Below are 12,598 nucleotides of genomic sequence, written 5' to 3' on the forward strand. Positions count from 1 at the left end.
GCAGGCGGGGGGAGAAGCCAGCTGTTCTATCCAGTGATCCCTCCGGCTGATCCTTGTGCCTCCTTCCCAGCTCCCACATGTTCTCAGGCTCTGCTGTCTGGTTTTTATTTGGATTGTAGTGGGTTATGTATTATGGTGGATTAGATACATACCATGAATTCTCTTAACATCCAAAATATGAACCAGTCAGATTGCACGTGCTTTTGGTTCTGAAATTAAACAGTTTTTGAGGCTGTATGTTAAATGGAGGGTGTATTAGCTAGATGGATCCTTCAGTATCTCCTGTTATTTTTGTGATTCCTGAATTCAATGTAGAAATATTTTTATTAAACCCGATTCGGCTTTATATGTAAGGGTGGCAACCTGTAATTTTTCTTCTGGTTTCCTGTCAAAGTTTAAACAAACTGCTCTTGTCTCCTGAGATCATTCTTTGACTCTTGGAGTCACATGGAAGTGTTGACTGCTGTTCCATGTCTGGAACAGCTTGTGACTGTTTACTGGAAAAAAGCAGCAGCTACATTGTAGAAATGTGCAGTGTAATATCTCTGAATAGCTCTGTTGTTGTCTTGTATAGAGAAATCACCTACTCAACTACAAATACAAGAAGGGTTCATTGTGCAAGTCTTGCACTTACTACTCACATGGTTTATCTACTTCCCTAAATTTTCATTTTGAAAGGTTTGCTCCTTTTTATATTGCTCATTATAGATGTCCAAATGAGGGATAAAAGATGGGTCATGTAAAATTCCAAACCTGCATCTCAAAAAAAAAAAAAATTCTCAATTTCTAGAGCTGTTTGGAAACTGCATCTGTTAAATTTGCAAACTTTCTCATGCTTCGGCTGAATCTGGTGTGCATGCATTCTCTGTCCTGCCATACCGTAATCCTCAGGTTCAAAATGGACAGTTCTGTGTTAGGGCTGTAAACCTGAGAGCAGAAGATAAGCTAGGCCAGAAAATCCAGAATGTGTTTGTGTTGGATGAAATGAAATTAAATGCAGCTGCACTAAAATAGGATTAGAATTAACATGTTGCAGTGTAGCCACACAATTATGAGGAATGGAGGAGGGAAGCAGAAAGGACTGGCTTTAGAAAGAGAATGATGGCATGTTTTAAACTGTAGTAAATTCAAGTTGAAGATGTGTGCATGTATCTCATTACTGTTTTGTTGTATCAAAGTCATGAAGTACTGAAATAGTTTGGCAATAGTAATTTGCTTTTAGCAAGTGTCTCTGGTGTCATAGTAAAAAATATTATACTTGGTAACAGATAAGTGAATGTTACCAAAAAAAAAACCTATGGAAGTTGCATCATTTCATGATATATTTAGCTCTCCATATATTTTTATTAGAAATGCAGTGATACACTAGCAATACAGAGAGAGGGAGGAATGAAAATTACTTAGAACTCAGTTTGTGAGGAGGTTGTTTTTCTTCATACACAGAATGTGACTTAGAACTTCACGTTGAATAGTTGAAAACACCAACTCTCAGGAGAAATTGCTTCAATAAATGGTTTGGGCTTTTGCAGTTATTTAAGTAAATAGATTATTTGAAGAAATGCTGGGCATTAAGAAGTTTCAGGCCAGACACTGCTAAGTATTGAAGCATTTTCATTACAGTGTTTAACAGAAGTAGGGCTTGTCATTCTCATGTACCCCGTTATAAAACATTGTTTTCAGTTGCTGTGGACTTGGATGAACTTTTAACTGTTTGTACGGAAGCTGTCAGAATCAGATTTTTTGTTTTCCTATTCAAAAGCTTATTTAAGCGCAGTTTAGCAGTGTTTGAGGAAAGACTTCAAAGCTCCAGCAGATCTGTTTATAGACATTTTCACAGTTCCTGCCACTTCTGGCATTGATTATTCATGTATATGATAACACAGGTCAATGAAACTTGTCTCCTAACATCTCCAAACAGTGCCAGAATACAGCTCATAATTCTGGGAGCTCAAGGCTACAGACTTAGACCAAGACATTTTTGTAGCTGAGCAACTGAGACAAAAGCAGAGACGCTGCTGCTGCTCTTAGTGGCAGATCCCTGATCATTTTAGGGGCAAGAGATCCAGTAGGACTAGTAGGACAGCTGGGTTAAATAGCTCAGGATGAGGAGCATGTGCAGGGACTGGGCCTCAAGACAGCAAAAGGTGCATTTCTCTCAAGTGTCTGGAGTGCTAAAGGCAGTCCTTTTAAGGTATGGTTACTTGGCTGCAGTGGTGACCACTCGAGGAAAATACCTGCTCCACATCAGGAGATAAATGGGAAATTTATTCCAGGCTCTGGTCATACTCCTTGGACACACAGTAACTGATTTCTGCCACTACGGCTGCCCAAAGCGCTGCTGTTTCCATGCAAAGCAGGACTGTGAGATGGCATTTCAGGCAACTGGGACTAAACGTGCCAACCTATAATGAGCAAATTAGGCTTTAGCAATCTTTAGTCCTTAGTTTCTTCTAAACAAAATCTCAGAGCCAATATGAAATTACACTTTTCTTGGAACACAGTTGTACTCCGACGCTATTTATGGTAGACAACAGCAGCAGACGTGGTTGATCTGATGACAGAAGTGAAAGCCCTGTACAGGAGTAAAAGAATTACCAAGGTAGATTCCTGAAGGAAGAGTTACTGTTTAGCTTTCAGAAATCTTGGCTGTGAAACTGAAAAGTATCATTTTGTGTAGTGATTTACCTTTTCTATTTAAATGGTCCTCAGTCTCATTTACCTATATCCTTATGTCAGACCAATTAGCATAATTTATTTTTTTCTTCATTTGGATCTTCTGTTTTATGAAAGAGACCAAGAAAATGTCACCTTCATTAGACAGTCACAGTAAAAACTTTGAAATGTGTTTGTGTTCTGGTTTTTGTTTTTTGAAATCACCTGAAAATGCCCTTATACATGCAAAGTGTAATGTGGCCTGATTATTCTGAATTCAGGAAGTTCATTAAACTCTCAGAAGTACTTAACAATAGCCAGCTAATTTCAGTTTTTAAAATAAATATTAGGTGAAGTACAGGAATGTATGCTTGTTTAAAGAACAGTGTTGTTCAAACCAATGAATTTTTAATAGTGGAGAATTGCAGATCTTGATCTCTGGATCTAAGGGAAGTGGTGTGTGGTTTTTTTGGGCTTGAGTGTGGATTGGTTTCTTTTGGGTTTTATTGTTGTGGGGTTTGTTTTGGTTTTAAGTTGATTGGTTGTTTCTGTTGGTTTTGATTTTTGTTTTATCTTAACTACTGCCCAATATTGTCCATTTTGGAATGTTTGGATACTTTCCTCTTTTCCCTGGAGTGGTGTTAGTTGAACTCCATGTTTACCCAGAAGAGGTGGATAACTTGAAACAGGTAAAGAGTTAGGGGTTCCTTGGTTCTACAGACTTAGAATTGTTGTACCTACAAGATTATACAGGCTTCCCTTTTCCCCTCCCCTTTTTCTGTTTTAGGTGAAATTGTGGTGAACGAAGTAAATTTTGTAAGAAAGTGCATTGCAACAGACACAAGCCAGTATGACCTGTGGGGCAAGTTGGTTTGCACTAACTTCAAGATTTCCTTTATTACGGATGACCCGATGCCACTGCAGGTTGGTTATTGCTCACATGGGTGCATCATGACAATGAATGGGATAAGTGAAATTATTCACACTGTGTTTCTGTCTCATATCTGATATAAATGGATGCCTTCTAAGAAGGCTACAGGATGAGGTTCCACTGTCCTGTTCTGAATGTGTTGCTATTCCATCCCTTCATTGAGAGTATCAGAATGGAGCAGTTTTGTACAGAAGTATATCCAGCTCCATTTACCTCTGTGTATGGAGGCTTCCCCGGGAAGTGGTTTTACAAAAGGCAGAGCAGGAATTACACACAGATACATTTCTTCTCGAAGGAGCTGTTTGCAAATATTCCTTAGGCTAGACAAGCGTCAGATCAGCAAAGCTTTTAATGTGGTGGTGATTTATTGGTGTTACTGATGGAGGACAAAGTAACCATGAAATGAGTTTTCATTGTAGATGAAGCAACGAGAAAAGGGAGAAGAACTCTTTTGTCTTTGTCAAAGCAGAACTCATGACATTCAAAACCATGATCGGTTTTTGGACAGCACAGCACACAACACTGTTTGGAAATCCAAGTAGTGAGCTGTATGTTATTTTCAGTAGAGTTTGCACTTCTATTTGGGGCTTTTAACAGAAATGTTCCATTAACTAAGGATATGTAAAGCTCTGAAAGTAGATAGATGCTTATTCAGTAATGGTTAGGAAGTTTGACCAAAGCTACTTCAAAAAGTTAATTTTTGACATGAAGTAGTTGTCAAAACTTGTCCCTGAAAGTAGAATTAATATTTTTGTCTTTCTATGCTTACAAAAGTAATAATTGGAGATTTCTTATATTCCATATATATATTTTATACTTCAAATTGTATTGAATTTCTAACAGTAATTTTTTATACTAATTCAGTAAATTCAGTGCAAATAGGGAGGTTATTTTGCATATTCCACTGGGGTTTCTAAACTGTTTGGTGTGCAGTTCAGCAGTACAAAAGAGCTGTTTCCACAGCCTCTAATTACCTGTGAATAGGCAAGGGTGGTACCTGTCAGAAAAGCCTAGGCATGCCTGATTTTTATCGTAGTTTTTTCAAAGTCGTGCTGTACATCTGGTTGCAAACTGCAGAATTGCAATTAATGGCTGTGAGCTCATGTGTTTCAGAAATTCCATTATAAAAACCTCCTCCTTGGTGAACATGATGTCCCACTCACATGCATTGAGCAGATTGTCACAGGTACGTCAAAAATAGTTAAGTATGATGACAGGCTTTGTTCTTATTCAGTACAAAACTGTTAACTGCCTGTTAAGTTCTGCAGAATTGTTGGTACTTGAGGTTTTATGTCATTAGTCTTCCCTGATTTGAAGTATTTGGTTTATTTAAAATTAGAATAAAATCCTTAAATGCTGAATAAATCTTGAGGTGCCAGAAGACTTACTTATTTGGGTCTTTGTATTATTGGCTTTAAATTTATAACTACCATACTGAATCAACAGGTGTTTTAGGAGAGACACCTGTTAATAGCAGTACAAAATTTTGTTAGCAACATTTTTACAATGAATCATCTGAATCTCTGCCACTGAAATACCAAAAGCACATAGCTTAGACAGTTAGATATAGCTAGGATTTCTGACAAGAGAAATGCTGTAGTTTTCAATCCTCTAATTCTTAGCAAGTTAATAGCTGGTGATCCTCAAAAATCTGTAAATGGCAATTGGCATCTTAATCTGAAGACACAAAATACTTCTTGTGGAGAACCAAGTTTTGATTTGTTGGATTCTTTAGGCTAACCTATTTGTTAAGAATGTTTTTCATCTTGTAATTGTAAAGTTTCGTGAAAGTGATAATTTTTCAAGTTTTGTTTATGGCATGGGCTGTTAAACACTTGGTTTTCTGACTGTAGCTAATCTAAATTATTGGTTATAAGTTTTCAATGCCCAAAATTGGTTGTGATCCCTGTGAAAAGATTAATGTGTATCTGAGGAAGAACATGATGAAGAAATGCTATTTTTTAAAAACAAAGAGGTGCTATTGACCTATTATATTGTCTTGCACTGGCCCACATTTGTTGCCCCTTTTCTAAAACATGAGGTTCACCCTAAATTTAGTGAAGTATAAGCTTTTGCTAACAGGAATTAACAATTTTCTACCTCAATCAAAATATGCTATTAAATAAAAAACTTCTGGTAGCAACATTATTGTATCTGTTTGAGCCAATTTTGTGTTTAATTACAGAACACAGTCCAATAACTTTGTCTCTTCTTTGCAGTGAATGACACCAAGAGGAAGCAGAAGGTCCTTGGTCCCAACCAAAAACTTAAGTTTAATCCAACTGAATTAATAATTTATTGCAAAGACTTCCGTATTGTCAGATTTCGTTTTGATGAAGCAGGTCCCGAAAGTGCAAAAAAGGTATTATTATCTTCTTATGAAATCCTGCCTTGCAGTCATTATGTGTAACAACAGCTGTGCTGATAAGAACATTTTGTATTATTATGTTTTGGTAGAGAAGTGGGGGGAAGAATTGCAAACTATTCACATTCTGTTACAGGAGAATATCTAGACATTTAGAGTTAAAACTAATAGGGAAAAAATTTAATGTGGTGTATTAACTGTTTCTTATCTAAGATAAACCTGTATTTCTTGTCATATCTGTTGTACTTTTAAAAGTTACTAATTTATTAAATAAGTATTTTTAAGGACTGGAATCAGAATGCTGCATTGCAGCTGTACAACAGATGTTTGCATTTTTATGGAAAATATTTCAAGCTTTGATACATTTTCTGAAAGTCATAAGCTTAATTTACCCAGAGGCTGAGTGTACTGCCTTACGGATATCCTTAATTGTGTCGCACAGCAAGTTCTCCAACGAGCTCTTGGAATCACTGTTTTGTCTAATCTACATAAACCTGGGCTCATTCTCAACATTTCCTTAGAAGAGGCTTGTACACCTCTTGACAGGAGGAATTACTTGGGTCCGTACATTCCTAGAGATTTCCTTCCTTGCCCGTTTGTACCCCCACTGCCCCAGGTCTCTGTGCAGTGGTGCTGTGTTGTTTGGGCTGTGCCAGCCCAGGTGAGCTGTGCTGGGCAGAGCTGGCCAGGCTGGAGCGCATTCCCGGCTCTCGGTGTCCCCGCGCTGGTCCAGCTCCCCTGACCTCCGCAGCACCGTGGCGTGGTACTGCCGGCATTTCGTAAGGAATGACCCACTTTGCTCTCAGAGCTTAACAATTCCCCTTCTCAGTAGGATCAAATTTGAGTTTAGCCCTGTAAGTCCCGAGGACCATCTGCCCAGGCATAAGTCTGCATGCAGTTACTGACCGAGCGACTGCTGAACAGCCTCAGCCCCTTTACTCTCCTGAAGATGTGTGGGCCAGAGCCTGTAAAGAACCATCCTGCTCTGGCCTTGCCCCTGTTCTGGCTGCCCCCTGCCTGCTGCCTGTGCAGGTTGGAGCCTTCCACGTTTGGCAGTCTTTCAGCAGTCATTCCCTTGCACAGCTTCTCAAATCCCCCTGGAGCAGCCGTCTCCTGCAATATCTTTACAGCAACTGTTTGTAATTGGCTGTCACAGCAAAGGGGAGTGATTAGCCTGGAGGAGAAGAGCATAAACTCAGCATCTCATTAATGCAGCACTCTTTGTGCTGCATTTTCTTGTGCAAGAGCAAAGAGTGAAACCCTTTTAGGAAGGCCCTTACATTAGGCATTTATAATTACATGGTCTTAGGTGATGACTTCTGATAGGAAGAAATGCTGGGTCTAGACAACCAGAGCATGTGTAGTTATAGAGATTGTGCTGGTGGCGACCAAAACTGTAACGACTGCCATTTTCAAATACCAGAATGTGCTCATTAGAGGAGAGGAAGAAAACTTGTACCAATATCATCTATGTGGTTACTGTTGCAGTTTTGCTGCATCAGGTAGGTTACTGCAGCTTTGCGTGGGTGTAGCACAGAAGCACTTTTACTGAAGGGAGATCAGGTTCAGCTAATCTAATCTAATGTTTCCATAATAATATTGTTCTGTTAGCATTAAAACATAAATGTATAAAACTGTGAGGTCCTTAGATCAGTTTTCCTGTATCAGGATTTTGCTTAAATTATTTTGGGATGCTGGTGAGCACATCTAGGGTGGTCTTACACAGTATATTGAATTGAGTTGTTTTGTTCTTTCTGACATTTAGATGGCATGCTGGCACCACAGTATGGAAAGATTTTATCTGGTTTCTGTTCCTGTCCTTCAGGTAGTACATATTAGCAAGGTTGTCCTGATGTTTAAAAACAAAAGACAGTGATCAGGCCTCCTTAAAGTTCTGAAGGGCCTCTTTAATCTATATTTACACTCAGCTGTTTGTACAAGATTTTGGTAGCTATCTACTTGGAAATAACTGTGTGCATAACTTTTGTAGGGAAGACCACGACTTAAAGTGTAACTGAGTTCTGATGTGAGGGGAATCCTGCTCAGTCAGGAATTCCAGTCAGAACTGGGAGAATGCTGTAGGAGGGGACTAACCATGGAATCCAGGATTCGGGATGGAGGGGCCTGTGGACATCGTCACCTTGTCCACCTTTCTCTTCAGACTTGCCGAGATTAGATCAGGCTGTAATTAAATGTCATCCTAGTAATACACAGGAGTAGCACTCTATAAATAAAGCCCTGTTAGGTCAAAACAAAATACCTGCCTACTAAAATATGCATTTCAAAATACAGGAGTATAAATGTCTCTACTTGTTGCCAGATGATTGCAAATGTTCTTTTTAGAGCAATAGTTATACAAAAACAATATCCATGGTAATTCATGTTTAAAAACGAGTTTTAGATATATGCAATAGTTAAAAGGAGAACAGATGCTAATTTTATGCAGTTAAGTAATTTGTTTCATGCATAGTTCCATGCACGTACTGGCAATACTCAGCAGCATCCAGTGACATAAATTAGTGTTGGCAAAGAGAGTGTAATCTGTTCCTAAGGAAGTGTCTCTATTTGCTGAACAGGACATAAGGGACAATAACTGATTAAGCTGCCTTACTAGAATAGAGATTATTCTGAGTCTCTCTTTGAGGATCTTGGAAAGATCCTCTTTCCAAGGATCTCTTTGGATACTGTGAAAAGAAGGATCCAAGTTTGAAAGCAAGCTTCTGATGTGGACAGTTTGACAGACTTGACACATGGGTAATGTTGGCAGAACTCTTGGAGGTGTTTTTCTTTGCCTTTAAGCAGAAACATTGTGAGAACACATTCGTTTACTTTCAGGTAAATTATTATGGAGAAGCTTAAAAATTAGTTCTGTTAGAAAAATATCCATAACACTTGTTGCAGCCAATACATCCTAATAAAATACTGTCTAAGCATTAGTCAGCCAGGTAAATATTTTCTTCTTCATTTTTATTAGTGGATATTTGGGAAGCAAGCGTTAAGGAAAAGTAGAAGGAATGGAAATTTGCACTCACCACTGTTTAGCAGTTTAATTTTGTTTTGTCTCTAAAATAAAGCGATAGAGTCTCCAAAGGAAGGAAAGCCAGATGGGTGTGGGAGGAAGTGGAGGATGGGGAAGCAAGGGTAAGCAAGTTGGGGAAGTCTTAAGTTAGGCAGTGCGAAAAAAGAAGCATTTCACATTCCTTAGAGGAAAGGAATTATTTTGTTCCAAAAATGACAGCAAACAGTCAAACTGAAAACTCCTGCTATTTTTTAGGCACTAGTTGACATTAGACTGGGAAAATAAAATGTATGAAAAGGTGAGTCTGTAGGTCTTCTGACTGTTAGGTGATGGCCAGTGTGTTGCCTCACTGTGCACATGGATCTTGGCAGTGCCCCAGAGTGGCACACACCCTGTGCCTCCATGAGTATATCTCCATTTTCTCATCCCTTTCTCTTCTGCAACTCCCTCAGTTCTTTTCTTTCAGGAAGCTTTTTGGAATGAGAGCCGTTTCAGAATCACATGCTCAATCAAAACAGAAGGAAAGTTTTTATCTCAAATCTTGTTTCCTGTGCAATCAAAAGTAGCCTTTCCTACGTCATAACACTTGGGATGGAGGGGAACATTTTTCTTTCCTAATTGTTATGAACAATAACATGAAACTGTTAAGAGTTTTGAACAAACAGTCCTGACCCTTCCTAATGTGTTCCCCCTGCCTCCCCAATTCTATTACCTTGTTCTAATTGTTTATACAGATCACAAAATTGGTAACGTTTCAAGGCACTGGGAATGCATAAGATACTGTCTTGATGGTCTTCAGAGGGGGGGAAGAAAACTTTCTTTGGAAGTATACTTATAGAATCACAGGATCATAGAACAGTTTGGGTTGGAAGGGCCCTTAAAGCTCATCTCATTCCAGCCCCCTGCCATGGGCAGGGACACCTGCCACTACACCCGATGGGGTTTTTCAAAGCCCCATCCTGGCCTTGAACACTTAGAGGGATGGCACAGCCACAACTTCCCTGGGAAAAGGTAAAAGGTATTTTAAAAAATAGAGATGAATTTTAATAATTCTCTTAATGCTGAATGCTTATTTTCCCAATAGGTTTTCCAGCCTAGGAAAATTAACAAAACCTGGTTTTGGGACCTAATCTAGTCCTGCTTGTGTCACTTTCTACTGCAGGTGTCTGCTTGGGATAGGAATTGCAGTAGCAAAGGAAAAGAGTATTTTTCCGGAGAGTCCATAAGCCAGGTAGCCTGGCTTAAGGAAGGAGAGGAAATGCACAGCTGTGCTAACCTAGCACATCTGAAATATTGCTGTTCACAACTCTTCTGCAAGAGCATTAGCAATACTTTGAAGCTCTTGCCCTTGGTAAAATTCCTGTTGAAGAGGAGGGTGTGCCGTGAAAGTATCATTAATTTTTCTCAGATGGGGGTTGAACAAGGGACACTGACATAGGGAAATGGCTTTGTACTACGAAATAACTACAGCCATTGTGTTTACTGCTTTTAATAAATGAACTTTCCAACAAGCAGCCTATTCTCTTGTTATTTGTCTGAGCCTAAATATCTTCAGCTTTACACAATTGTAAATTGGCAAGAATACCAAACATTTTTGAGTTTGATATGAGAACGCTTCCTGTAAAACATGTTTGTCTTCCAATTTAAGAGCGTTCTACTTATGGCCATAATCTGCTGAGATCTGTGGAATGTGCTTGTCTGCTGAATCTCTGAGACAATAAAGCTATTATAGGGATTTAGTGAGGAATAAACAGAAAATTAGTATGTCTTTAGCACTTGCTTAGTGGATCTATGAGTGGAATTTTTCTAAAATGTAAAAATAGAGACAGTAGCAGGATAAATCTATCACTGTTTTAAATAAGAGAGGTCCTGATGGTGTGGGTGGACTGTTTCAACCATGCAATACCTGGTGTGAGTTACATCTATTCTATGGAACACCCAGCGCATTTTCCAGCTCCTGCTTTATTTAAAAGCACAACTATGGTCTCATATTTTTTGTGGGGAACTTAATCTGTCTCCCCCCACCATTTTATCCCGCTTCACACAGCACACACATATTCTCTTTTTCAAATGTGGCAAGTAAATGACAGAGATTTCAGCTGCTGCCTATTTAAAAATAGGTTTTACTGTATTTCTGTTGTGTCATTTGGCAGCACAATGGAATTTTTTTCCTGCAGTTTGTCCTGAAGCCTTGGGCGTAGATTAGCATTGTAAAAGGCTTTCAACTTTCACTCCATAAATAATGGTGAGGAGTAGCTCTGCTAGAATCAATTACTGTAGTAAAAAGCTACATAGAATAATGGAAGTCAAAATGTGTATATACACAGATTTCCATTTTGTTTCATTGTGAAACCAGATTGTTATTGTGATAGCCAAAAGTAATCAGTTAGAAGTGGCCACATATTGTTGAATAGCTGGCTTCTTCAGCTTTGGTGTGTACACCGAAATCACAAGATGTAGTAAATGTGCATAGCTTCCAGTTATGCCATTAAAATTTTTATCAAATCCTGGAAATGAGCTTGTAAATGTTCATTTGGAAAGTCCTGCTACACAGTTTTCCAAGCACACTTGTACTGTTTGTGTTTTTTGGGGGGTTGTCACCCCTGTAGTGTTCTGTCCTGTATTTTCCTTTGCAGTTTCATTGTAGAACTGAAAGTGTGGGGAGAACAGTTAAAGAAAACATTGTTCTAGGACTCAACTTTTTTTGTTGGGGAGTGTTTGCGAAACAACATTTTCAGCTCAAGTTAGCCTACTGTCATTACTGCTTTTATAAATAATGAGGACTGTCCCCCATCAAAAGCCAAGGTATATAAAAATACACTAAAGGTTCCATAACACCATGTATGTTGCATACAAACAATAAAAGTACAGCAACTTTCTCCATGCAGAACTCAGCATAACTGAGCTCTTGAGTTTTGTTCCCGTGGCCCACTGCTGCCAGCACTGGTACTCCTTCAGTTCTGTGGTGCAAATCTTCCTTTTATGTCTATTACAATAAGGAAACTTTCCTTCACTAACAGAAAACAATTTCTTGCATTTCTGGATGCACAGGATGTTTTTCAAAAATAATATTCAAAACTGCTAAACTTGGTATAAATTTTGTAAATGTGTTTCTAAATATGAAAAGTCAGGAAAAGTTGAAGGGAAGAAAGACAATAAAAAGGAAGAATTTTGGGTGGTAAGAATGTGGGCTTACACTATGACTATGTCTTTGTCCCTGGTTAAAAGGTACAATTTAGTAAAATGCAGAAGCAAATACTGAGGGAAGAGGATGAAGTTAAAGACTCCATTCATGTCCTGATATTTGAAGAATAACAGCACTAATCTCTATTTGATTTTTTTTTTCTTCCTGAATTTAAGTCTTCTAGACATTAGGATTCTTGTCAAATCTTTTGTATTTATTAGTGAATGTCTACATTCAAAGAGCGACTAGAAAAGCTTGATGGTATTTTAAGTCTAGAATCTAATCCTAAATCATGTGCTGCACTCTTAATTTTAATAATGTTAGGGGAAGAACCAATATGGTTTTTGTAAAGGGAAGTCACACATGAAAAACCTCCTGGCCCAAGTGACAACTTTGTAGCAGAAATATCTGTCAAATGCTGTTAAATACTGATACCAGATTTTAGTA

General features: G+C 38.5%; 1 protein-coding gene across 3 annotated transcripts in view; it reads left to right on the plus strand.

The window, feature by feature from the left end:
- Nucleotides 1–12,598, plus strand: part of MTMR10 (myotubularin related protein 10) — a 42,752-nt gene that overhangs the window by 16,416 nt on the left and 13,738 nt on the right. For 2 of the 3 annotated variants that reach the window (XM_017737596.1, XM_017737600.1), the window contains 3 exons: nt 3,440–3,576; nt 4,697–4,769; nt 5,803–5,945. In XM_017737596.1, the coding sequence (XP_017593085.1) occupies nt 3,440–3,576; nt 4,697–4,769; nt 5,803–5,945 (353 nt within the window). Of the gene's footprint in view, nt 1–3,288; nt 3,342–3,439; nt 3,577–4,696; nt 4,770–5,802; nt 5,946–12,598 lie in introns of those variants that run through there. The other variant, XM_017737605.1, reaches the window with a different exon arrangement.

Source organism: Corvus brachyrhynchos, unplaced genomic scaffold (genome assembly GCF_000691975.1).
Source record: "Corvus brachyrhynchos isolate BGI_N302 unplaced genomic scaffold, ASM69197v1 scaffold200, whole genome shotgun sequence".
NCBI lineage: Eukaryota > Metazoa > Chordata > Aves > Passeriformes > Corvidae > Corvus > Corvus brachyrhynchos.